This window comes from Rhinoraja longicauda, chromosome 5 (assembly GCF_053455715.1).
Source record: "Rhinoraja longicauda isolate Sanriku21f chromosome 5, sRhiLon1.1, whole genome shotgun sequence".
Taxonomy (NCBI): Eukaryota; Metazoa; Chordata; class Chondrichthyes; order Rajiformes; family Arhynchobatidae; genus Rhinoraja; species Rhinoraja longicauda.
In genome coordinates, this window is record NC_135957.1 from 48,578,962 (window position 1) to 48,604,948 (window position 25,987).

A 25,987-nucleotide genomic window follows, 5' to 3' on the forward strand; every position below is an offset into this window, starting at 1 on the left:
GGAACATTAGCCGGATTCGCCCGTCAATCAAACGCTCGCAACACTCAGGACGCGGAAGTCACGAAAGGGTGCAGTTACTTCACTTAAAAAAAGAAAGAAAATGGTCCTGGATGGTCGCGGTCTTCGTTAGGGCGTTTGCTTGTATAGTTTATGTCCCGTCTGGAAGCACTCGACCAAGTGGACAGCACGACCGCGTGTCCGCGCAGGAAAGTGTTGAGCGAGTGGGCTCCGGTGACAGCGAGCGCTCCGTGTTAAGGTCACAGCGACCGCATCCCGACTCTGCTCTCATTCCACCCTCGCCGGCTTCCGGCACAACATCTTACTTCCTAGGCCGGAGAACACTGCGAATCACCCACCCCCCAGGTAATGCAGCCCACCCTGTTTAATGCAGCAGGGTTCATTTCGTCTGATTCGCGTTGTTTATCTCACGAATTTATTGAGTCTCTGACAACTGCTTACAAAATGGTTTGAGTCTGAGGAAGGGTCTCGTCACCCATTCCTCTTCTCCAGAGATGCTGCCTGTCCAGCTGAGTTACTCCAGCTTTTTGTGTTTATCTTCGGTTTAAACCAGCATCTGCAGTTCCTCCCTACACGTTTCTTTTTTTAAAAATATAGATGTACATCAGTGGCGTGTTCTTAAAATACAGTGGAAAGTTCTGGAAACACGCAAGGGACGTTCGAGGCTAATGTTTTCGCGCAATGACGATTAGCTGATAAACTATCATTTTCGATTCTCCCTGTTTCTGATTTGCGTTGGGAAATGATCGGCAGTGACTGTGTCACATGATAACTCGCAGGCGTCGCAATCAACGCATCGTTGAGCTTTCCTCGTGTGGGTAAACGTGAGATGCAGTGATATCATATCCCATTCTCGTATCACTGCTTCTCACGTCGCCAGGAACCTGTGCTGCGTCTCCTCCTACTTATTCACTCCTACTTATTGTCCGTTTACTCCCCTCCACAGCAATCTGCAAAAATGTGTCCAATCACAACTGTATGTAAATAACACTCAATTCTATCTCATTACTCTGTCTCAAGTAGTTTTTACTCGTTGAACACCCAGTGATCGATTAGCAGGAAATCACCCGATTAAATATTAGGAAGTTTAAAACTATTATCTTCAGTCCCCCCACCATGCAGTTCATGGTGCCAATTCCAACAAACTACCAATTCCAACAAGCTTATTGGTAACTTTAGCATCCTGAGTTCAGTTTCAATCCTCCTATCCACCTATCGAGGATTGCGTACACCCATCTCTTTCTTAGCCCATCTGTTGTTGAAATGTTTTTACTGCCGCTAAACTCTCTTGGCCAGCCTGCCTGTTTGCTGCCTGCAAACATGAGCATATGCAATCATACTTCACACCCAAATATTTGGAGAGTTAATCACGGATTTGCCCTCTAGCTATCGCTATTTTTATGTCGGCAAGAATGGGGTGTTGTAGTCATTTATTTTTGCTTTATTCAACTCGTCACATGTCATAGCAGAGCAATGTAAATGTAGATGCGGGGAACTGCAGATACTGGAATCTGGAGCAAAACATACTGGATTAACTCAGTGGGTCAGGCAGCATCTGTGGAGGGAATGGATAGGTGACTTTTGAGGTCCAGACCTTTCATGGTGTAAGTGATTTGTGTATTTCTTATTCATTGAATGATTTTTGTGTGAGCTAGTTAATGTGGACCATTCTCAACTTTTGAACACAAAGTGCTGGAGTAACTCAGTGGGTCAGGCAGCATCTCTGGAAGACATGGATAGGTGACCCATGTTGAGTCGGAAGAAGGATCCAGACCTGAACCTGTCATCTATCCACATCTTAGAGAGATGCTGCCAGACCTACTGAATTACTCTAGCACTTTGTGTTCTACGCAAAATTCCAGCACCTGCCATTCCTTGCATTATTTAGACAATCCCTGGACATTGAGGATGATTTTAGAGTTGTTGCAGGTTGGGAGGAAAGAATATTGATCAAGCAATGCTCTGATTGAAGGACAGAGTTAGAAGGTGGATAGTGAGAGTAGTGTTCAAATCATAGCTATGTTCAGATCCATTCATGAGTTGGAGGAATATGGCCAATAAAGCAGACATGGCAGGGGCAGCGGTATTTATAGATTTGTTGGTTGTCTTTCTTGTGCCAAGAAGACATGATCCTCTTGGCCTTTGGAATGCTGTAAAGGCATATATGTCATGAATTTGATCTACACGCTGCCTTTCATTTAGGTTTATTGTCACATGAACTGAAGTACAATGAAAAGCCCTGATTTCTGTGGTCATATAAATCTAGTTGAATGAGAATGCAAAGGAAAACACGATCAAAATGAAGACCTCATTAAAATAATACCGAAATAATATACCTGTTTCTGAAGAGCATATTGGATCCTCATCCTGCCTCTGTTAAAAGGGGAAGTTAGCAGTTTTGGTTCCTGTTTTAGATTTTCAAACATCCCAACTAAACAGGCAGGGCGTGATGATTGGTGGTGGAGGGGTGGGGAATTGAAGTCCTTTCGACGTCCCTTTTCTGACGACTGTCATTCCGAACCCCTGTACTGAGCAAAGGAAACCTTTGCAAGGCAAGAGGGAAAGGACAGAGGAGTGAGGCTGTCCATCTGCTATTACACCTAACAAACAGTGCAGGCAATCTCTTCACATTAAAAAAAACATGAACTAGAAAACTGGAAATTTGTTTGTTTTCTGTGCTTACAATTCGTACTATATTGGTAACTGGTGGATCATGAATGTGAAAGTCGGATGATCTCTATTTATTTAATGTAAGAAAATTTATTTAATGGACCTGTTCTAATTTGGTTTTGTAAGAGTGGCCCTTTCAGAGAATTTTCCAGCAATTCCACCTCATGATGTGAAATACCCAGTTAAATGATCAAATCATATGATTTGAATTCTACCAATTCTAATCAAGACAATGAACAATATGTTCACTTTGTGTAACCAAAGAAAGAAACCATTTCAGGGCACGAGGAATAAACAACCTAAAAGCTTCCCACAGTAAAGGTGTTGCACAGTAGCTCTGCACTTACTTACCTCTGCACTTACCACCCATTACCACTCATTTCAGCATGGAATGGTCTGTCAGCCCATCGCCTATTCTAAAGACACCCACAGGTTTCTAGGATAACAGTTCACTGTAAATCTCCCTAGCCTAGGTGGGGTGGTGAATTTACAGCAGGAGAGGAAATTTGATGACGGGAATGTGCGGGGGAGAATAGGATACAAGTAAAATTTGTGTAGTAATGGAATTGCTCTGAGTTGTGTGAACTCATGGCTGAAAAGTTTGCCTTCTATATCGTAAGTATGGAAATACCAGCAAATTGAGAGCCGTCCAATTCCCCCACATCTCCCTGCAAGCCATTCTTTACCAAATGCCCATCTGCCCACACCATCCTTCACCCCCTGTCCCTTTCCACTCAGGTTAACCTGCTGGCCAAAAATACTGGAAAAAATTACAGTAGCCAGTTTACCTCCTTAATATCTTTGGGACGTGAGAGCAATCCAGATCACTCTGAGGAATTGCAGTCACATGGAGAACATACAAATTCCACGTAGGCAGCACCCAAAGTCAGAATCAAACCTGGATCCCTGGATCTGTATAAACCGCACTGCCGATGACACAACACCACTTTCCTGCAGTTGGAGCTGTGTTGGCAACTAAATCTCTTCCACAATTGTCTATTTCTGGCAGGTCTTTCAGAGGTGTTCCCTGATTTCTCAGCTCAACTTTCACAGCTTTTCACCGTCTTGCATTGGGGCTTGCTTCTGCAATGACCTGAGCTGGTGATCCCGTTTCAAATATTATCCATATATTCTGAAAAGCAATTTGTTTATCATCTCGGCGTGAGTACCAGCCTTTGTATCTGTGATCTTCCTTCCGATTTCACCGGTGGTAGTCAATTGAGTCATTGATTCCTGAAGGATGTCGCAGAGCAGTCAATTGTGTCAGCGTAAGTTGATAGATAAATATAGGCCTGGACTCTCACAAAATTCTCCCCAACTTAATAATATATTCCTTTATTTGTCCCACACCAGGGAAATTTGCAGTGTTACAGCAGCAAAGTGGATAGCAAGAGACATTCATTATAAATAAAAATAAAGATAAGGATAATTGTCATCATTTACTGTGTTTTTTTTACTGTTACTGTTGACTGGTCTGCTGGGAGTAGCACTGGTTGTGCAGCGGGAACAAAGGACCTCCGATATCTCTCCTTCACACATTTGGGGTGAAGGAGTCTGTCACTGAAGGAGCTACTCAGTGCAGTGACAGTTTCCTGCATGGGGTGGGAGTCATTGTCCAGCAGCGATGTTATCTTTGCCATCATCCTTCTCTCTCCCACCACCTGTACAGAGTCGAGGGGGCAACCCAGGGCAGAGCTGACCTTCCTGATCAGCTTGACAAGTCTCTTCCCCTCCGCTGCTGAGATACTGCTGCTCCAGCAGACCACTCCATAGAAAATGGCTGATGCCACCACAGTGTTGTAGGTCCTTAGGAGTGCCCCCTGCATTCCACCTGAGGTGATGCAATGATCATCATTTCATTCAATTAACAACATTCCCAACAGTCCAGCTCTCCCCAAGTTCATCATTGAAAGTCAGCCCAGAGTGTAAATAAACTTGAATACAATACCTTTTGGGCCATTAGCGAATTTGTGTTACACAGGTAGTCTTAATTGTCGACCACTAGGTACAAGGCCAAAATCACACAGGCTAGCTGGGGTAGGCAAGATATTTTCTAAGTCGGATACTTACTTTTAAATTTTAATCTTCCAGACCACAAGTACGCGTTTGACTATGTTGATTGCTTTGAAGTTTAAACCTCTGGGGTTCTCATTCAGTGCACCATAACCTTAATTATTATAGATAATCAGTCCATCTTAATGAATGAGGACAAATCCATTTTTTTTTTCAAAGCATATTTCACGATTAAAAAGCAAATGTCTGTGAACACTGGAAAAATGAAATGAAAATCTGGATGGGCAACAGACGGCACAGTGACGCTGTGGTAGAGTTACTGCCTTACAGCGGCAGAAACCTGGGTTCGATCCTGACTGCGGGTGTTTCTGTATAGAGTTTGTATGTTCTCCCCGTAACCTGCATGGGTTTTCTCCGGAATCTCTGGTTTCCTCCCACATTCCAAAGATGTAAAGGTTTGTAGGTTAATTAGCTTAGCATAAATTATACTGATCTGCTCAGACTCGGTGGGCCGAAGGGCTTGTTTCCGCCCTGTGTCCCTGAACTAAACTAAACTAAACTAAACTAAACTAAACTGTGGATGAGAAAGTAAGTTATCTTTCAGTGTTCATTGCCTGACAATATAATGTTCCCATTACTATTTCTGTTGGCCATCTTGTAACCTTAGGAGTATGATTGAAACCAGAAGCAGCTGTGGGTGTGGTTTAAATAATATTTTGCACAATTCAGCACCACATGACTACCAGTTTATCTGGTTATTTGATCATCTCACTGCAGCACGAAACCTTGTGAATGGAGATCAACTGTCTTCAAACTCCTTTCATGTATTAAATGTATTTTTTTCATTTGGTGGGTGAGGCAGCTGATTTTGTTTTTCTACAAACATCAATTTGCAGCAATTTTGGCAATGGCTGTATCCAAGTTCAAGGGGACCAATAATTGATGTTTATTAGTAAAACTATCTAAAAGATGTTTCTTCCAACTCAAAAAAACATATTAGTCCTTATGACAAGAATAATCAGGAAATCTGGCTGCATTTTTTTGTTTGCTTTGTGAAAGAAAACACTCGAAAAAAATCTGAATATGTTTACACCATGTCGGGTACAGTTACAAAAGAATGGAGAGCGATGATCCTAAAATTATAATGTACGGTGTAGCGACCATAGGGATTGGTCCTGAGAGTCGAACCCTCGGATTGGCCAGCAAGGTCAGGTGGTGGTTTTGGCGCCCAAAACCAGTCAGTGGGAAGAGAACTTCGATGTGAACAGTTTGAGTTAATGGTTGTCTGTAATCTCGTTTGTTATCCTTTATAATTGAATATTGTTACCGCAATAAACTTCTTTAACAAAGTACAAGCCTCCAGACTCGCCATATTGGTGACCCCGACGTGATCTAGCCGATCACCTACCATGGAGGGACAATCTTGTCCCTTCTTCGGTTCTAACGCCCGGCGTACCGCAGCTAAACGCGGTCAGCGTTCATCTTCCTCCGTTTTGGGCGCATCAGCCACACCTTTGGTTTGCCCATGCTGAAGCGCAGTTCCACCTGAGAAACATCTCGGTGGACGAGACAAAGTACTATTACCTGGTCATCGCCCTACCGCCGGAGACGTCCGCGCGGGTGATGCAGTTCATCACTTCCCCTCCGGCAGAGAGCAAGTACGAGGCGCTGAAGGTACTCATGCTTCGAACCTTCGGATTCAGCAGGCATGATCGAGCTGAGAGGCTTATGCACCTACCGGATCTCGGAGATCGGCTGCCGTCCGCCCTCATGGCCGAAATGTTGGCGCTGGCAGGTGAGCACAAGGATTGCCTCATGTTCGAGCAGGCATTCCGAGAGCAACTTCCAGAAGATGTTAGGTTTATGCTCACGGATTGTTGTTTTAAGGACCCCGTGGCATACGCGGAGAAAGCCGATACGCTGATGGCGTCGAAATCGAAAAAACACAGTTCGATCAACAGGGTCTCGGCACCATCGGGCAGCCCGCAGCGGCACTAAGATGGCGTCGCAACTCCCGCCATTTCTCCAAAGCCCCGCCAAAAAGATCCGCACAAGCGCGGCTGGTGTTATTATCATCTGTGATGGGGTGGAGAAGCCCGCAACTGCCTCTCACCTTGCACCTTCTCGGGAAATGCCTCGGCCGATCGTACATAGAGGCAGTTGCGATTGGCTAGAACCGACGCCTCTACGTCAGAGATCGATTCACAGACACAGAGTTCTTGGTCGACACGGGAGCCATAGTCAGCATCGTACCGTCGACCGACCTCGAAACCCGATCTGGTAAGAGGGCCTACCCTCATCGCGGTCAACGGTAGCACCATCCGCACGTATGGTACACGGGCAATGTCTCTGTCTTTAGGCACCCGCACGTACAAATGGTCGTTTATCGTCGCGGAAGTCGGTCAGGCGATCCTGGGCGCAGATTTCCTCTGGGTCTTTTCGCTAGTTCCCGATGTCCGAGGTAAAGGCCTTCGACCCTCCGCCAGCAGCGATGAGCCCACTGCTCCACCGCCTGCCACCCCGCCCAGCCCGACTGTCCAGGCCGTTGTCGCGGCCTCCGACCCGTATGCTGCGGTCCTGGCTGAGTTTCCGGAGCTGCTCGTTCAGCGTTTCGACTCCCCTTCTGCAAAGCACGGCGTTGTCCATTACATTCCCACCGAGGGGCCCCCCGTTTTCACTAGGGCCCGGAGGTTGCCGCCGGACAAACTGATTGTAGCGCGTGAGGAATTTCAGAAAATGGAACAAATGAGCATTGTCCGTCGGTCCGACAGCCTGTGGGCCTCTCCGTTGCATATGGTCTCCAAAGCATCTGGGGGGTGGAGACCATGTGGAGATTACCGGCGCCTTAACGCAGTCACCACGGCAGACCGCTACCCCATACCACACATCCAGGACTTCTCGTCTAGGCTGGAAGGTGCCATGGTATTCTCCAAAATTGATTTGGTGCGGGGCTACCACCAGATTCCTGTACATCCGGAAGACGTGCCGAAGACGGCCACGATCACTCTGTTCGGGTTGTTCGAATGGTTGCGTATGCCTTTCGGTTTGAAAAACGCGGCACAGGCTTTCCAGCGGCTGATGGACCATGTTGGTCATGAATTGTCTTTTGTTTTTATTTATTTGGATGATGTCCTGGTCGCCAGTCGCTCGGAGCAGGAACACCTGGTCCATTTGCGTACCGTGTTCCGGCGGCTTCAAGACCACGGGCTCATCATCCACCCCTCAAAGTGTCAATTTGGCCTCCCCTCTATTGATTTCTTAGGACACTGGATCACCTCAGCCGGAGCCACCCCTTTGCCCGACAAAGTGGAGGCTGTTCGTCCCTTCACGCGGCCCACCACGGTAAAGGGATTGCAGGAGTTCGTGGGCATGGTGAATTTCTATCGCAGATTCATGCCGGCAGTGGCACGGATCATGCGTCCGCTCTTCCAGTGTCTCGCAGGCAAACCTGTCGAGTTGGAGTGGTCCGCGGCCGCTGAGACGGCCTTTGAGGCAGCTAAAGTGGCTCTGGCAGACGCCACCATGCTCGTCCACCCAAGCGCCTCCGCCCCCACGGCCCTGACGGTCGATGCGTCGGACGTGGCGGTGGGAGGGGTTTTGGAACAGCATGTAGAATGCAGTTGGCAGCCCTTGGCGTTTTTCAGCCGACAGCTTAATCCGGCTGAGCTGAAGTATAGCGCCTTTGACCGAGAGCTTCTGGCTCTCTATTTAGCTGTCCGCCACTTTAGGTATTTTCTAGAAGGCCGCCCATTTGTGGCCTTTACTGACCACAAACCATTGACTTTTGCTTTTTCGAAAGTGGCCGACCCATGGTCGGCCCGCCAGCAGCGGCACCTGACTGCCATAGAAACATAGAAACATAGAAAATAGGTGCAGGAGTAGGCCATTCGGCCCTTCGAGCCTGCACCGCCATTCAATATGATCATGGCTGATCATCCAGCTCAGTAGCCTCTACCTGCCTTCTCTCCATACCCCCTGATCCCTTTAGCAAAAAGGGCCACATCTAACTCCCTCTTAAATATAGCCAATGAACTGGCCTCAACTACCTTCTGTGGCAGAGAATTCCACAGACTCGCCACTCTCTGTGTGAAGAAATGTTTTCTCATCTCGGTCCTAAAAGACTTCCCCCTTATCCTTAAGCTGTGACCCCTGGTTCTGGACTCCCCCAACATCGGGAACAATCTTCCCGCATCTAGCCTCTCCAACCCCTTAAGAATTTTATATGTTTCTATAAGATCCCCCCTCAGTCTTCTAAATTCCAGCGAGTACAAGCCCAGTCTATCCAATCTTTCCTCATATGCAAGTCCTGCCATCCCAGGGATTAATCTGGTGAACCTTCTCTGTACTCCCTCTAAGGCAAGAACGTCTTTCCTCAGATTAGGAGACCAAAACTGCACACAATACTCCAGGTGCGGTCTCACCAAGGCCCTGTACAACTGCAGCAGAACCTACCTGCTCCTAAACTCAAATCTTCTTGCTATGAATGCCAACATACCATTCGCTTTCTTCACTGCCTGCTGCACCTGCATGCTTGCTTTCAATGACTGGTGCACCATGACACCCAGGTCACGTTGCATCTCCCCTTCTCCCATTCAGGTAATACTCTGCTTTCCTGTTCTTGCCGCCAAAGTGGATAACCTCACATTTATCCACATTATATTGCATCTGCCATGCATTTGCCCACTCGCCTAATCTATCCAAGTCCAAGTCTATGCCATCTCAGAGTTTACCAACGATGTCCGTCACGTCGCGGGTAAGCTTAATGCCATTGCTGATGCCCTGTCCAGGCCAGCCATTTCCCCAATTTCAGCAGTGGAATGCGAGGTGGATTTCCAGGAGCTTGCAGAGGCACAGCGCCTGGCAGACACTGCCTCAGCATACCAGTCCACCACTTCGGGGTTGAAGCTGGCCCAAGTGGCTTGCGGGCCTGCGGGTACAAAAGTCTGGTGTGATGTTTTCCTTCCCCGCCCTAGGCCGGTGGTGCCGGCCGCCCTTCAGCGCCGGGTGTTTGATGCCATTCATGTGCTGGCGCACCCGTCCATTCGCTCCACCTCTGCCTTAGTAGCCGCTAGGTTTGTGTGGCATGGCCTGCGGAAGCAAGTAGCCGCTTGGGCCCGGTCCTGTGTTCCCTGCCAGACCACTAAAGATCACCGGCACGTCCAAGCTCCGGTGCAGGAGTTTGCGGTCCCTGTGGTCCGTTTTTTCCATATCCATGTTGATTTAGTTGGGCCTTTACCTTCCTCCAGGGGCTACGCTCACGGTGGTTGACCGATTTACCCGTTGGCCAGAGGCCTTCCTGTTGTCCGACACCTCCGCCGCCTCTTGTGCCCTGGCCCTCCATTGGGTGGCCCGTTTCGGTGTTCCGTCCGTCATTACCACCGACCGGGGGTCCCAGTTCACCTCTGCCCTTTGGGCTACGCTTGCGGAGCTGTACGGTTCCCGGTTGCAGCAGACCACGGCGTACCACCAACAGGCTAATGGGCTCGTGGAGAGGTTTCACAGGCAACTTAAGGCGGCCCTCATTGCGAGGCTGGATGGCCCTGACTGGGTAGACCAGCTCCCCTGGGTCCTTTTGGGCATCCGTACTGCTCCTAAGCAGGATCTCGGAACTTCGTCCGCGGAACTGGTATATGGCTCGCCACTCAGAGTGCCCGGGGATTTCCTTCCGGAGTCCTCTGGTCAGCAGACCTCGGTTCCGTCGGTTTTAGCATCCCTCCGGGCGCGAGTGGGTTCCCTGGCTCCGGTTCCTACTTCACGTCACGGGTGTTCCATGGTGCATGAACCGCCTGCCTTGAAGGACTGTGAATTTGTGTTTCTGCGTAGAGATGCCCATCGTTCCCCGTTGCAGAGGGTCTATGAAGGTCCGTTCCGCGTGTTGCCTAAAGGGACGGTCACCTTGGATGTTGGGGGCAGGAGTGAGCTCGTCTCTGTGTCCAGGCTCAAACCTGCACACTTGGATCAGGACCGCCCTGTCCTGGTCGGTCAACCGCCTCGGCGGGGCCGTCCTCCTGCAATTCCACCTGATCCGGGACCCCCTGCTCCTGTGGTTCCTGCAGCCCCTCTCCTTACTCGTTCTGGTCGCGAAATCCGGCTCCCTGCTAGGTTCCGTACCTCGGGTTCTGGGGGGGGGGGGGGGGGTCATGTAGCGACCATAGGGATTGGTCCTGAGAGTCGAACCCTCGGATTGGCCAGCAAGGTCAGGTGGTGGTTTTGGCGCCCAAAACCAGTCAGTGGGAAGAGAACTTCGATGTGAACAGTTTGAGTTAATGGTTGTCTGTAATCTCGTTTGTTATCCTTTGTAATTGAATATTGCTACCGCAATAAACTTCTTTAACAAAGTACAAGCCTCCAGACTTGCCATAACGGATTGTAGCACGTAACTACATATTCTGCACATTAAATGCTAGTGTACTGTGAAAAATAGGCATACAAATTATTTCCATAATTTTTCTACTCCATTAAGTTTGATGGGTTGATTTTTAACGTTATTTGTGTGGCTTAATCTACTGCAAAGCCAATACTGGAGAATTCACAAGTTGAAGGAAGCAGTCTTTAGACATGATGTTGATATGCCAGATTTGTGGCACCATAGGGAAACTGTTGACCAAAGTTCCTCATGAGCATTTTTCATAATTAACCATTTTCTTACCACCTTTCATTCATTATATTTGCAGTCTGTGTCAAGATATGGTTTTCAATGAGATTGCCCAGGTTTTTTTTGCTTCAATTAGTCTGTTAGGTCACGACTCAAATTACCTGCAGTAGTTTTCAAGAACCGTCAATCAAATATAAAAGAGCGAAGGTATTTATTCAGTCTGAAGAAGGGTCTCGACCCGAAACGTCACCCATTCCTTCTCTCCCGAGATGCTGCCTGACCTGCTGAGTTACTGCAAGTGAATAAATACCTTCGATTTGTACCAGCATCTGCAGTTATTTTCTTATACTAAATATAAAAGAGCATTAAGGCATGAGCAGTAAGCGTTTTTGCTTTTCCTTTAGAATTCTCCTTGGTGTTAGTTGTCCAAATTATTTTTTTAATAGATTCTATTAAATTTCTCTAGTTCTCTTTTATTTTAGTTCTTTCAATTTTTCTTATCCTTATTTTTCATAGTTTTCTCTTGTTCTGAAACTCCTTTATTATGGGTGGGGAGGGGAGAGGAGGGGGCTGCATTCCTAGAAAATGGTCCATATCCTGTACTGAAACCCTTGCATCAAAATTCTTACTCTTTACTGAAGAGTGCATGGACTGCAACAGTTCAAGAAGGTGCTTCAACACCACCATCACATACAGTTTGATGCTGACAGATATCTTGGCCTTGCTGTTCTTTTACTGGTAAATGATGATCTTCCAAATGCTAACAGGAACATAAATGTCAAGCTTTTATGACCCTGGAACCATTTTTCTCATCTTTCTTTCATGATATATGATATAGTTTTGCCAATCATTTTTATCGTAAACAAATCTGCCATTTAATGACTTTCTTATATCTTCATTATAGGAACGTCCTCACAGAAGATCAAGGCAGTGGAAGCTTTGAGAAAATAATCCTGCAATGTCAAACGTCTGGGTTTATTTCGTGCTTTTTGTATCTGGATTCCTTGAGTGTCTCTGTAATAATGCAACAAACAACTCCGATGTTAGATTACTGCTTGTATCTTTTGATGGGTTCAGAGCCAGTTACCTTGAACGTTACGCATTTCCTAATCTTCAGGAGATGATCTCTGATGGAGCCCTTGTCAAACATGTGAAAAACGTATTTGTTACCAAAACCTTCCCAAATCACTATTCCATTGTCACAGGACGTTATGCAGAAAGCCATGGTATTGTAGCCAATTACATGTATGATGCAGCCACCAACAAGAATTTTTCAACCTTTTCAGATAAAGATCAATTTTGGTGGAATGGGGCCACTCCAATATGGGTAACTAATCAGAGACAAGGTCACAAAAGTGGTACAGCAATGTGGCCTGGTACTGATGTGCCTATACAAAATACACTCCCTTCCTATTACTTGAACTATAACTACAGTGTTCAATTCAGAACGAGAGTTGATCACATTATAGAATGGTTTTCCAATTCAACAGACCCCATAAATTTTGGTACATTATACTGGGAGGAGCCTGATGCCACTGGACATCGTCATGGACCCGACAGTGAAGAAATAAACAAAATGTTGAAGGAAGTGGATGATAATATTGGCTATTTAATTAATCAACTTAAAAAATCTGGACTGTGGAACATAGTCAATTTAATTATCACCAGTGATCATGGCATGGCACAATGTTCTGAGAAGAAACTTATACAACTGGATAATTGCATTGGACGTGATAACTACACTCGGATAACTTATTCTCCAGTGACAGCAATATTGCCCATTGCACGTGAGTAGTAACAATTGTACAATAACAATGACTGGTCAGCTACAATAACAAAATTGTTATTTCATGTTAGAATGTGAATTTAGTTACAAGTTTTTGAACTCAATATTCTTAACAACTCTTCCTTTTTAGAAAGTTTTAGGTCAACATGAGACTAACCAAAATAATGTTACCATAGTAGAAAATAAAATTTGAGAACACTTTAATCAAAAATTATAAATGTTAACAACATGAAAATAGGAAGAAATCAAATTTATAGACATATTGTTATTACAGTTATTTGAAAACTGTCCATATAAGAATGGAAATTATGTAATGATCTTTAACTTAATTTTAGAGCAGCTATTATTTAAATAGTACTGCAAAGAATTTAGATAATATTTCAATTATCCTTCTATGTAAATGCACAAGGAGACTCAAAGAACCAGAATCGCATGCATACAATAATCTGTCCAATGACACTGGCACATGCCATTGGTTATTAGTGTTCCTTTCATCATGGAAACATAATGGCATCTGTTATTGGTGACTGTGACGGTTATTTGTGAGGTGTTTAAACAAATAATATCTGCTGATAATAGTTTTTGCACACAGTGGCCTTCAAGAGTGGTCATTCAATGGAGAGGGGCAAGGAGGAGGCCTTGTAGAATTCTTTTAATTGATCTACAGGATGGGATTGTTTGTGGATAATGCCTCAAGTGAATACTTCTGAAATGATTTCTCAGCTTCCAAATCTCCAGTTCAGCCTTTAAACCACATTGTGTCAGATGCACACCAGATGTAAGGGAGAGAGTTATCTGCACACTGTCCGGCTGGGGTGGGTGGCAGGATCAAAATAATGGCTGATAATATACAGAATAAAGGGAACCCCGTGAGATAGAGAATATGAAGATATATGTGCCTACAACAAATAAATTCTGATAATCCATTATCCAATCATTTGGAAATGCTAATGGTTTGGTATCTGGCTCAGAGGGCACAATTCTTGCTCTCTCCCAAAACCTGGACGATTCACTGGACAATTTACTGTTTTAATTTGTAAGTCTCTTTTTTAAAGTGAATTAAAAGTGTGTTGGAGTATTAATACAATTAACATCCAGCACTCTGGATAATTAGTCATACAGCATGGAAACGGGGCCTTCATCACAGCTTGCCCAATGCCATCCTAGGTGCCCCATCTACACTAGTCCCACTTGCCTGAATTTGTCCCATGTCTCTCTACACCTTTGCTATCCATGTATCTGTCCAAATGTCTTAAATGTTGTCATAGTTTCTGCCTCAACCATCTCCTCTGTCTGTATACCCATCACCCTCTTTGTGAAAAAGTTGTTCCTCAGATTTCTACTATATCTTTCACTCCTCATCTTAAACATGTCCTCTGATACTTTATTCCCCTACTCTGGTGAGAAAAACTGTGTGCATCTATCCTAAAGAGGGAAGATTAGACTTTATTGCCTTCCATCACAGTGAGGAATGTGGGAATCCACTGTGGTGGATGTTTATGTTAACTTTTATGTAGTTGTGTGTCTTGTTGCTCTTTTTAGTATGGCTGATTGGTAATCGAGTGTCACTGTACCTTAATTGGTACACGTGACAATAAAAGACAACCTTTATTTATTCCCCTCATAATCTTGTACACCTCTAAAAGATCACCTCTTATCCTCCTTTACGCCAAGGAATACAGCTCTAGCCTGCCCAACCTCTCGCCATAACTCAAGCCCTCAAGTCCTGGCAACATCCTTGTAAAACCTCTGCACTCTTTCCTGTAGCAGACTGCATAAAATACTCCAACTGTGGCCTCACCAGTGCCTTGTACAGCTGTAACATACCATCCCAACTTCTATGCTCAATACCCTGACTGATGAAGGCCAATATGCTGAAAGCCTTCTTGACCACCCTATCTACCTGTGACACCACTTTTAAGGAACTGTGTACCTGCAATCCTAAATCCTTCTCCTCTACAACACTCCACAGAGCTCTGCCATTAACTGTGTAGGTCCTGCCCTGGTTAGACTTTTCAAAATGCAACACCTCGCAATTTGTTGTATTAAACTCCCATCAACCATTCCTCAGCCCACCTGCCTAACTGATCAAGATCCTGCTGCAATTTTTGAGGACCATATTTGCTAAGAGCCACATCACTAGCCACAGGCCTCCACTCCGAAAAACAACCTTCCACGTCCCATCTCTTTTTTTCTTGACAAGAGCCTCCATTTCTATTATCCTCCAAGCTTCCTTAGGTCCACGTGTTTTCCCTGAACTCCTGTCTTCACTTTCAAAAATCCCACTTTCTGAACTTTCCTTTTCCTGCAAACAACCTGCTTCAGACAATTTGAGCGAGTTCCTGTCTAATACCATCAAAGTTGGCCTTGCCCCAATTTAGAATTTTAATTCACGGGCCCGCCCTGTCTTTATCCATAACTATTTGCTTGTTTAGTTTTTAGTATAATTGAGAGATACAGTGCAGTAACAGGCCCTTCGGCCCACCATCCAGATCAACAAATAATCACCCACTAGTTCTATCCTACACACTGGGAACAATTTACAGAGGCAAATTAACCCACAAATCTGCATGCCTTGGAATATAGGGGGAAACCAGAGCAACTGGAGAAATCCCACAAAGAGAATGTACAAACTCTGTACAGACATCACCCACAGTCAGAATGGAACCTGGGTCTCTGGTGCTGTCAGGCAGCAACTCTGTCACTGTGTCGCCTAACACAAAAGTCCTGAACATACTAGATTAAGATCTTTATGGCACTATTGAGAATAAGGATATTGTTGGGGCTCACCAGAATGCTGACCATGACACCAAGGAGAGGATGTTAACTTGAGAGACGTAGAGGGGAAGAGTAGAGGACAAATAGTATTTGCCATACCAATCATCACAACCTGCAAATTGTATGTGGCCTAGCACATGACAGTGTGAGGTGTATCTTGAAATTGGCTTGAGGGAGTCATTGTGCTCCATATTTGGGAAATAACAGAAAATGCACCAGGCAAGAGGTTCTGTTTGGAGTGTGTCAGTGCAAGGAACTAAGGAATAGGATCTCTGGAATAAAATTGTTATAGGGATAGGATGGTGGTGGAAGTAAACACCACTGTGAAGGAATCAAGAAGGAAAGAAAAGTCTTATTTCATAAGAAACACATTTTTGGGACAAATAAGTAGTGGCATTGGGATTAGATTCATTTGAATTTGCATGGGTCATTTTCATAAGAAACATATTTTTGGGACAAATAAATAGTGGCATTGGGATTAGATTCATTTAAATTTGCATGGTCATGATGCACACAGGGAGAATTAAATTTATATAAATTGTATGTCAGGTTGGAGGCCAGTGTCTAGTGGAGTACCCCAAGGATCTGTGTTGGGTCCACTGTTGTTTGTCATTTACATTAATGATCTGGATGATGGTGTGGCAAATTGGATTAGTAAATATGCAGATGATACTAAGATAGGTGGTGTAGTTAATAATGAAGTAGAGTTTCAAAGTCTACAGAGAGACTTGGGCCTTTTGGAAGGGTGGGCTGAAAGATGGCAGATGGAGTTTAATGCTGATAAGTGTGAGGTGCTGCATTTTGGTAGGACAAATCAAAATAGGACGTACAGGGTAAATGGTAGGGAATTGAGGAATGCAGTGGAACAGAGGGATCTGGGAATAACTGTGCATTGTTCCCTGAAGGTGGAATCTCATGTGGATAGGGTGGTGAAGAAGGCGTTTGGTATGCTTGCCTTTATAAATCAGAGCATCGAATATAGAAGTTGGGATGTAATGTTAAAATTGTACAGGGCATTGGTGAGGCCGAATCTGGAGTATGGTGTGCAGTTCTGGTCGCCAAATTATAGGAAGGATGTCGACAAAATGGAGAGGGTACAGAGGAGATTTACTAGAATGTTGCCTGGGTTTCAGCACTTAAGCTACAGAGAGAGGTTGAACAGGTTGGGTCTTTATTCTTTGGAGCGTAGAAGGTTGAGGGGGGACTTGATAGAGGTTTTTAAACTTTTAAGAGGGACGGACAGAGTTGACGTGGGCAGGCTTTTCCCTTTGAGAGTGGGGAAGATTCCAACAAGGGGACATAGCTTCAGAATTGAGGGACAAAAGTTTAGGGGTAACATGAGGGGTAACTTCTTTACTCAGAGGGTGGTGGCTGTATGGAATGGGCTTCCGGTGGAAGTGGTGGAGGCAGGCTCGATTTTATTATTTAAGAGTAAATTGGATAGGTATATGGATAAGAGGGGATTAGAGGGTTATGGTCTGAGAGCAGGTAGCTGAGACTAGGTCAGAGAGAGTGGTCGGCATGGACTGGTAGGGCCGTACGGGCCTGTTTCCGTGCTGTAGTTGTTATATGGTTATAAAGGCATGGAAAAGATAGCATACCTATGGAGCTGTGCTTCATGGTCATTATTTGGGACGTCTAGGCCTGTTTGGAGGCAAATTTCAGAAGTAAACCACCGAATCAGCTGTACAATCCTCCATTTGTGTGGGCCATGTTTGTGTATGGGAAACAAAGAAAAAGCAGAGAAGTTGTCAGGTGAAAAGGGCTGAAAATTGGGTATGAGAAGGAGGCAATCAGCCAGAGGGTTGGGGTGGGGTTTGGCCAGAGGACCAGGATTATTGGAGCAGAGGGGCAGTGAAGAAAAGCATTCTCACTCAGAAAATCAGGTGTATGGGGCTGTAACCAGTCATTAAGTTCAATAGGAAGGAGTAGTGTCTGATGACTTTGTTACTGTTTGGAGGCGGGGAAGAGGCACACAAGGTTATTCTTGGGCAATGTTGACTAATTTCCACAGATATTGGCCCAAAATAAGTGTTGCATGGAGAGTAACATCAATTGTCAAATTTCCAGAGTAATGCAAAATAATTCTGAAATGTTCTGTTAGAGATATTTGTCTGTTTGATCTGCACCCAGAACCCCTTTAACAACTTAAAATTAGTTCACTACCTTAATTTTGTGATTAATTTTATTTTAGGTTTAGTTAATAAAATGGTCCCATTATCATATGTAAATTATTTTTTGAATACAATAGTTAAAGTTGTTAAAACACTGCTTGGTTGTGGAAATTCGGAATACCATTTGGGCCAGACCCATTTATGGCAGCCAATGTGGAAATGCTACTCTGAGTAATAACTTGTATCCATTTAAAGCAACCTTAATTTGTCTGAGATCTCCATTACTGGGTCAGAATCTTGAGCCATAATTATTTCAAAGTATAACAGATCAATTAAAAGTTTGGAAATGATGGATTGCATTTTAACAGCATTCTGGAATGAAGATGGATACAAAAAGCTGGAGTAACTCAGCGGGTCAGGCAGCAACTCTGGAGAAAAGGAATAGGTGATGTTTCGGGTCGAGACCACTCTTAATACCTGATTCATGTCTTGACCCGAAATGTCACCTATTCCTTTTCTCCAGAGATGCTGCCTGACCCGCTAAGTTACTCCAGCTTTTTGTGTCTTATCTTTGGTGTAAACCCACATCTCCAGTTCCTTCCTACACCATTCTGGAATGGGCAGGCTTGCTCAGCATTTGTTGTTTTTCTCCATTTTAATATTTTGCTCAAGATTTACCATAAGCTGTATCACTTTTTGTTTACAACAGAAGTACATTATGTATACACGTTGCTGTCAAAATGTGATAAACACATGAAGGTTTATTTGAAAGAAGATATCCCAGACCGTTTTCATTACAAGCACAATACGAGAATTCAACCCATTCTTCTTGTTGCCGATGAAGGATGGACAATTGTTCAGAACGGATCACTACCAAAATGTAAGTTTGGAATATAAGCTTTTTGACATTTGTTCGCTGTAACTAGATTAAATTGAGATTGTCTTTTGGCTTCCGTTGTTTCCATTTATTTGATTTGTGTATATATAAAGAGGTCCAATCTTTTTTAAGAAAATTGTTTAAGAAGGGAAGTACAGATAATTATGGGAATTGTGGGCTGACGAATCTCACATCAGTAGTAGGGAATCTATTGGAGAGGATTCTGAGAAATGGAATTTACTATTTGAAAGGGAGTGGCAAATTAGGAACTGTCGGCATGGCTTTATATGCGGCAGATTATGTCATGTGATTGATCAAGTCAATAGACAATAGGTGCAGGAGTAGGCCATTCGGCCCTTCGAGCCAACACCACCATTCAATGTGATCATGGCTGATCATTCTCAATCAGTACCCCGTTCCTGCCTTCTCCCCATACCCCCTGACTCCGCTATCCTTAAGAGCTTTTGAGGAAGTGATGAAGGTAATTGATGAGGGTAGCACTGTGGATGTTGTCCACGTGGATTTAAGTAAGCATTTGTTGAAGTCCCCAATGGTAGACTAATCTGGACGATTAAGATACACAGGATTCACAGTAACTCAAGTCATATGGATTCAGAAATGGCTTACTGATAGACAACAGGGTTGTGGTTGTGACCAATGGAGTTCTGCATGGATCTGTGCTGTGACCTCTTGTTTGTGATGTACATAAATGACTTCTATGTAAATGTAAATCTAGATGAGTTAGTTGGTAAGTTTGCCAGTGACACCCAGATTGCTGGAGTTGCAGACAATGGGAAAGGCTGTCAAAGTATAAAGCGGGATATAAATCAGCTACAGAAATGGGCGGTGAAATAGCAGATGGCGTTTAATCCGAGTAAAGGTGAGATGTTGCACTTTGGGAGGTTGAATATAAGGGGGAGGTTTCCTGTTGATGGCAAGACCTTTAACTGCATTGATATGCTGAGAGATGTTGGGGGTACAGGTTAATATCTCCCTGAAAGTGGCAACATGAGTAGCTCGAGTGGTAAAGAAAGTGAATGGTATGTTTGCCTTCATTGGTCAGAGCATTGTGTAAAAGTTAGGAAGTCATGATGCAGCTTTATAGGATTTTAGTTATGCTGTATTTGGTCACCCCATTACAGGAAGTGCGTGGATGCATTGGAGAGAGTGCAGGAGGTTTACCAGAATGCTACCTGCATTGGAGGGTATTGACTACAAGGAGAGGTTGGACAAACTTGGATTGTTTTTTCTAGAATGTTGGAGGTTGAGAAAAGACCCGAAAGAACTATATACAATTATGAGAGGCATAGATAGGATAGACAATCAGAAACCCTTTTTCCCCAGGGTAGAAATATCAAAGACTGGAGGACATAGCTTTTAGGTGCGAGGGGCAATGGTTAGAGGTGTGAGGAAACTGTTCTTTACACAGAGGGTGGTTGGTCCTTGAATGTGCTGCCAGGATTAGTGGTGGAGACAGATATAGTAGTGGCATTAAAAAGGCTTTTAGATAGGCACGTGGATATGATGGGAGTGAAGGGAAGGGATATGGATCATTAGGCACATATGGTTTGTCTACCTTGACCTTATGTTCGGCACAGATAATTGTGGGCCAAATGGCATGTTCCTATGTTGTACTTTTCTGTTTTATGTTCTATCTGCAATAATTAAATCATTGTCATGTAGGACATTTGCCTTAATGAACAAAATAAAAAGTCAAGGTCACAAACTGGAAGTAGATTATCGTAGGGCATTTAACATACCAAAGTAAAATTATTTTGTAATTAATGTATATAGATAAGTATTCAAACATGCAGGATTATTATCAAAATAAAAGCTTTTGTTTTCAAGAGGAAAATAGATAAATTAAAGCGTATGATTGACTGTGTTGATTATCAATTTTGTTCAAGAGTTGGACTGGGATCTCATTGAAAAGCAAATAGAACAAAAAAGTTAGATTATCCACAAATATCAACCATGTTATGCTACTTGCCAGGTACTGCCTGCTGGGTTGAACCTTTCTCCTATTGCAAGTCTCCAGCAATGAAGAAGATATTGGTCTACCTGTTCTAATGCTTTTAACATAATATTATGAATCAGGTGCACACCACAGACATCGTTATGTTTCAAATGTGGCTTTTAACATTTTTTATGGCTGGGGAAATCATTTTTTTAAATATATTGATAATCAGTGTTTATTTTTCTTTAACTGAGTTTTAAAATATCAATAATACAATTTTCAACACGCTTGTAAATAACAAAACCTTCATGATTTGCAGATACCATTGTAAAGAAATTTGACTCAGCCTTTCGCCTTTGAGGGGTGGTCCTGCTTTTTAAACATTACAGACTTACTTCAGTGGGACCTGATGCCACCTTCAGTACCTTTTATTATAGATGGGGGAAGCAAAATATTTTGGTGCTGCGCCACTGATTGTACATGCAGGCTGGCTGATTGCTGTGTAAGAAAACAAGTGGCATGAAACCACAGTCAGGGACCATTGGAATTGCTGCCCTGCCTTCATTTGGGTTAGGAAATGAGATTGTGGTTTTGGAAAGGAGAGGCCATCATAGGAGGGGGCAAGTGAGAGTCTGGGTGGGTGGAGGGGGAGTGGGATCTCGGGAAGTTTGCAATTGCATCTGAGCGAAGGACTGGGGGTCCTTGAGGTGGGAACAGCAGCTGTGCTAAAGAAGGTGGAACTTGCTTTGCTAAAAACACAAGGTGATCTAATGGAGGAAGTACAAAATTAAAGCATAGAGGTGATTCCTTCCACTGATGGGAGGGAGAGGGGATTATAAACTAGAAGTGATGAAATAAGAAATCCTTTTTTAAAAATTATTTACTGACCATGGAAAACATTTACACTGAGTTCCACAAACTCATCACCAGAATGTGGATTAACAGGTGAATTGCAGGATGCTGTATTAAGCGGAAGCTGGCTATGTACACAATGATAAAACGGGAATATTAATAGAATTCGATGAAGCAGATGGGAGGGGTGAAAGGAACATAAACACAAGTTAGACACTGGGCTGAAAGCACCAGATTCTGTGGAATCTGTATCTATATATTCTATATACTAAAACTCTCGTTTGTTCCTGAACTACAGCCAAAATAGTACACGATAGCGCAACAATTTTAGGCCCACCTTACTCGCCGTCGTCCCTTTGGTGCTAATAGAAGAAGTTTAATTGAAATCGATGTTATATTTTTTAAGTTATTCACATTTTAAAGTTTAAATCTCTCTTAGGGAGGGGGGTGGAGGGAGGATAAGGGGTTTGAGGGGGATGGAGTGGGGGGAGAGGAAGGGGGGAAAGGAGATGTGGGGAGAGGGTGCAGCACCAATGCAGGAGAGGTTTGGGCTGAGAGTGACGGGAGTGGCGGGGGGGCTGCTGAGCCGTCGAGCTCAAACTTTAATAAATGCGCTTCCCACCAATCGGGAGGACCGGCGCCCATCCCAGTGTGCCACGCGCCTGACCTTCCTCCCGTGGTTCCATTCGCCACCGACCGTTACAGGAGAGGTTTCGGGTCCATGGCTCACTCTGGCCGCACGGGGCCGAGGTGAGTGGCTCCCTCTCCCCTTCCGTGTCCCCCCTCGCAAGCCCACGGCCCCGAGGGACATTGCCCGGTTGGCAACGGGCCCAAGGATCATCAGTTAGCGGAGGTTTGCCGCCCAATGGGGGTTGCCGTGTTGCTGGGCCCGCAGGAAAGATTTAAAAAACACTTTTTAAACTTTAATAGTTACGTAAGATGGCCGGCGATAATTTTTTCAACTTTAATACTTAAGTAAGATGGCCACTGCAGCCGCAGAGGGTTGTTGCTTGGAGAGGGGCAGGACCCGCACGAGTGACGGGAGTGGCTGCTAATGAGGGGGGTGGGGGTGTGGAGAGCTCTCCTGCTGCTGGCCGCAAGAGAGGTTTGCCCACAACGGGGGTTGCCGTGCCCCCAGGACCGCCTGCAGGAAAGAGTTGGACCCAATGGGTCTACGTCCATCTAGTAGAAAATAAATATCATTTATATATTGCTTTTTTTTTCAGTGGGTGACCATGGCTATGACAATGCTTTACCGAGCATGCATCCCCTTCTGGTAGCTTATGGACCAGTATTTCGAAAGGCTTATAAAACCGACTCGATCAACAGCATTGATGTCTACCCATTGATGTGCCACATCCTAGGACTGAAGGAAGAGCCCAATAATGGAACTTTTAGAAATGTGCGATGCATGTTGGCCAGTGAGTCGTGTGTGGGCCTGCCTGACGTGATTGGAATTGTGATTGGCTCCTTAATGATATTGATTACACTGTCCTGCCTTATAATACTACTGAAGAAACGAGCATCACCTCATCGTGCATTTGCACGTCTTCAGTTACAGGATGATGATGATGATGATCCTTTGATAGATTAATTTCAAGACTGTGAAGAGCCTCTTTGATGGTCAGTGAAATATTTTTAATTGCCAAAAGCCAATGTGATTTAATACTCCGCCTCTCAAGTTTAAAAACCAACTGCTGTCATACCAAAATAAATTTATCCCAAAAATGAGGCAACTTTGCAGGGAATAATAAGTACAGATCTTATTAAATTTAGTAAGATGAAGTAATTTCACCAGCCACTGTGCTTGATTACTTCATGGCAAAATGCTTGGTAATGGCAATTATCAGTCGAAGTTGTATTAATTTTTCAGAGCTGCAGGTGTATTCAGACAGGTCATTTGATTTCAAAATGATACTGAGGGAATATTGAAAGGAAAAAAATGAAATGTTACATTTATGTTAGTTGCTTTAGCTAGAATGTTTTCAGAAGTTATGGTTTGCTCCTGTGTACTAAATCATTTAGTTTTAGACTTATAATCCACCTGTATTTAAGTCTTGAATTTTGCCACAATAGCTGAATCTGCAGAACTATAGAAGGTGCTTGACTAAAGATAAGCAAACACATTAGTTATTTAAAGCAGATTTGAGGCTAGTTTTTGTATGGGAAAGTTAGGTTATAGTTTTATATTATTATAAAAATGCAGGAAATGTAATTAAGATTTTTATTCAAATTGGCTACTATGAAAACCAAGCAATTGAACAGCCAGCTGCAAACTAATTTCTCCGATTGTTACTATAATCATCAGTGGTTGTGTATTTAAGGATAATGCAGTTAATATTTGCAATGCAACTTAATACAAATTTATTTAAAGTTCATGGTTGTGTTCCATGAAGCTTAAGGTAGCACTAAAATGCAAGCATATGAATATTTAGGTATTAAGGCAGAATGTTTAAAATTCTGACAACGAAATGAGCTAGATTGCACTAGATCATATCATCATATCATATCATATCATATATATACACAGCCGGAAACAGGCCTTTTCGGCCCTCCAAGTCCGTGCCGCCCAGCGATCCCCGTACATTAACACTATCCTACACCCACTAGGGACAATTTTTACATTTACCCAGCCAATTAACCTACATACCTGTACGTCTTTGGAGTGTGGGAGGAAACCGAAGATCTCGGAGAAAACCCACGCAGGTCACGGGGAGAACGTACAAACTCCTTACAGTGCAGCACCCGTAGTCAGGATCGAACCTGAGTCTCCGGCGCTGCATTCGCTGTAAAGCAGCAACTCTACCGCTGCGCTACCGTGTTTTATCCTTGTGCTTCACTCTCCATTGCCACAACAATTATTTGCAAACTTGTGGATCAAATGGAACTAGAGGCCTTCCTGGAACAGCCATCCCATAAAGTGCTCCACCAGCAATGCATCAAAGCTTTGATCCCGAGAGCACATCCATAAAGCTGATCAGCCCATGACAGTTCACGATAATCAGTAACATTTAAAGACAGTTTAAATAAATCTGAAGTGCAAATGTTATTATTAATTGTTTTCAAAAATAGAATATTTCAGTTAACAAAAAACCCAAATGACTTAACATTCTGATGGACACACCAATTCGAGCTGACATAAAGCCAGCTGGACAGGAAAGGAATGTACCTCAGCTTTGCTAACCTGTCCTCAAAGTCAATGCTGAATCCAGCAGCTGAACAGGAGATTAGATGTGCCAGAAACTGATCTCCAACAGATTATATTTCTACACAGCAGTGCAAAGATAGAAAAATCAGGAATGCACTGACCTGTGCCACCAACTGTTCTTGTTAAAATTGCTGGCTGACAAGCAGCACTCTTTGGATAATTAACAAACCTCTGAAACAAATGGGGATTTCCACAAAGCTACTAGTGCTCAAAGATGTGTTTGATGCTGCTGCACTGCAGTTACAAACACAGACATGACATATCACTTATTCTGCTGAGGTAGGCTACCAATGGAAATCACTGCTTTATCTGAAAGTTGAGATGGAGTGGATTTGGAGATGTACCTCATCGCTGAGGATCATGGTCCAGCTTAAGCCTTAGAAAAATATCCCTTTTTAGATAATACTTCTGTTTTAGAAAGTGTGTTTGCTTAAGATATATTTGAAAAGCTAAATAAAAATAAATTCACAAGTATTTAAAAAATAGATGCAGAGAGAACAGGGGCGAGATAACAATTAATTTGTTTAAAATTAGGTTCAATCTATTCATTTCCCTTGGCATTAAAGGAACACATCTCTCCCCTGCCCTTCAGAACAAAATTCAGCACAAAATGAGCAAACTACATCAGAAGGAAATCAGTATATCCACACATTACTTTCAATACTCATCAAAATTGTAGGTAAAATGAGCAACTTCTTTCCTGTTGTTATAAACAACAACTTCTGTTGTGTAGAATTCTTCAGATTATTTTAAGGCACAGAAAGAAAAAAAGTTTTATATTTTTCATTTCGACAATGGATGTTAAATAATGTAATGGTATAGGAACTGATTTTTGTTTATCAACTTTAACCACTGTCTTTAAGTTTGTTTACCATTTTACCCTTGTTAATAAAGTTGAAGATGCCTGTGTCTAATTGAATTTAAGGTTTCAAGCTTAAATGGATTGCTGCAATTACTAGTGGCAAGTTTAAAACTACTGATAGATGAACTGTATATATTTTTTCCATAGACTATATATCCACTTTGTATCTCAGATGTAAAAACTATTTACGAAACAAAAGGTGAAAGAAATACATTCAGGAATTGTCACTCTCATCCCTCGTGTATTTGGATTCTGAA

The 25,987-nt window shown here is 43.6% G+C and overlaps 1 protein-coding gene across 1 annotated transcript; it reads left to right on the forward strand.

Moving 5' to 3' along the window:
• enpp4 (ectonucleotide pyrophosphatase/phosphodiesterase 4) lies at positions 1–25,987 on the forward strand. Its single transcript, XM_078399482.1, has 4 exons — positions 1–363; positions 12,201–13,083; positions 18,684–18,854; positions 22,887–25,987. Exons 2-4 carry the CDS (start codon positions 12,255–12,257, stop codon positions 23,252–23,254), a joined length of 1,368 nt encoding a protein of 455 aa, XP_078255608.1. The 5' UTR covers positions 1–363; positions 12,201–12,254; the 3' UTR covers positions 23,255–25,987.

Excerpts from the sequence above, each read along its gene's own strand:
- enpp4 (XM_078399482.1), top strand. The coding sequence starts at position 12,255 with ATGTCAAACGTCTGGGTTTATTTCGTGCTTTTTGTATCTGGATTCCTT. Across the intron at positions 13,084-18,683 it reads AGCAATATTGCCCATTGCAC|AAGTACATTATGTATACACG; the intron begins GTGAGTAGTAAC and ends TGTTTACAACAG. Across the intron at positions 18,855-22,886 it reads GAACGGATCACTACCAAAAT|TGGGTGACCATGGCTATGAC; the intron begins GTAAGTTTGGAA and ends TTTTTTTTTCAG.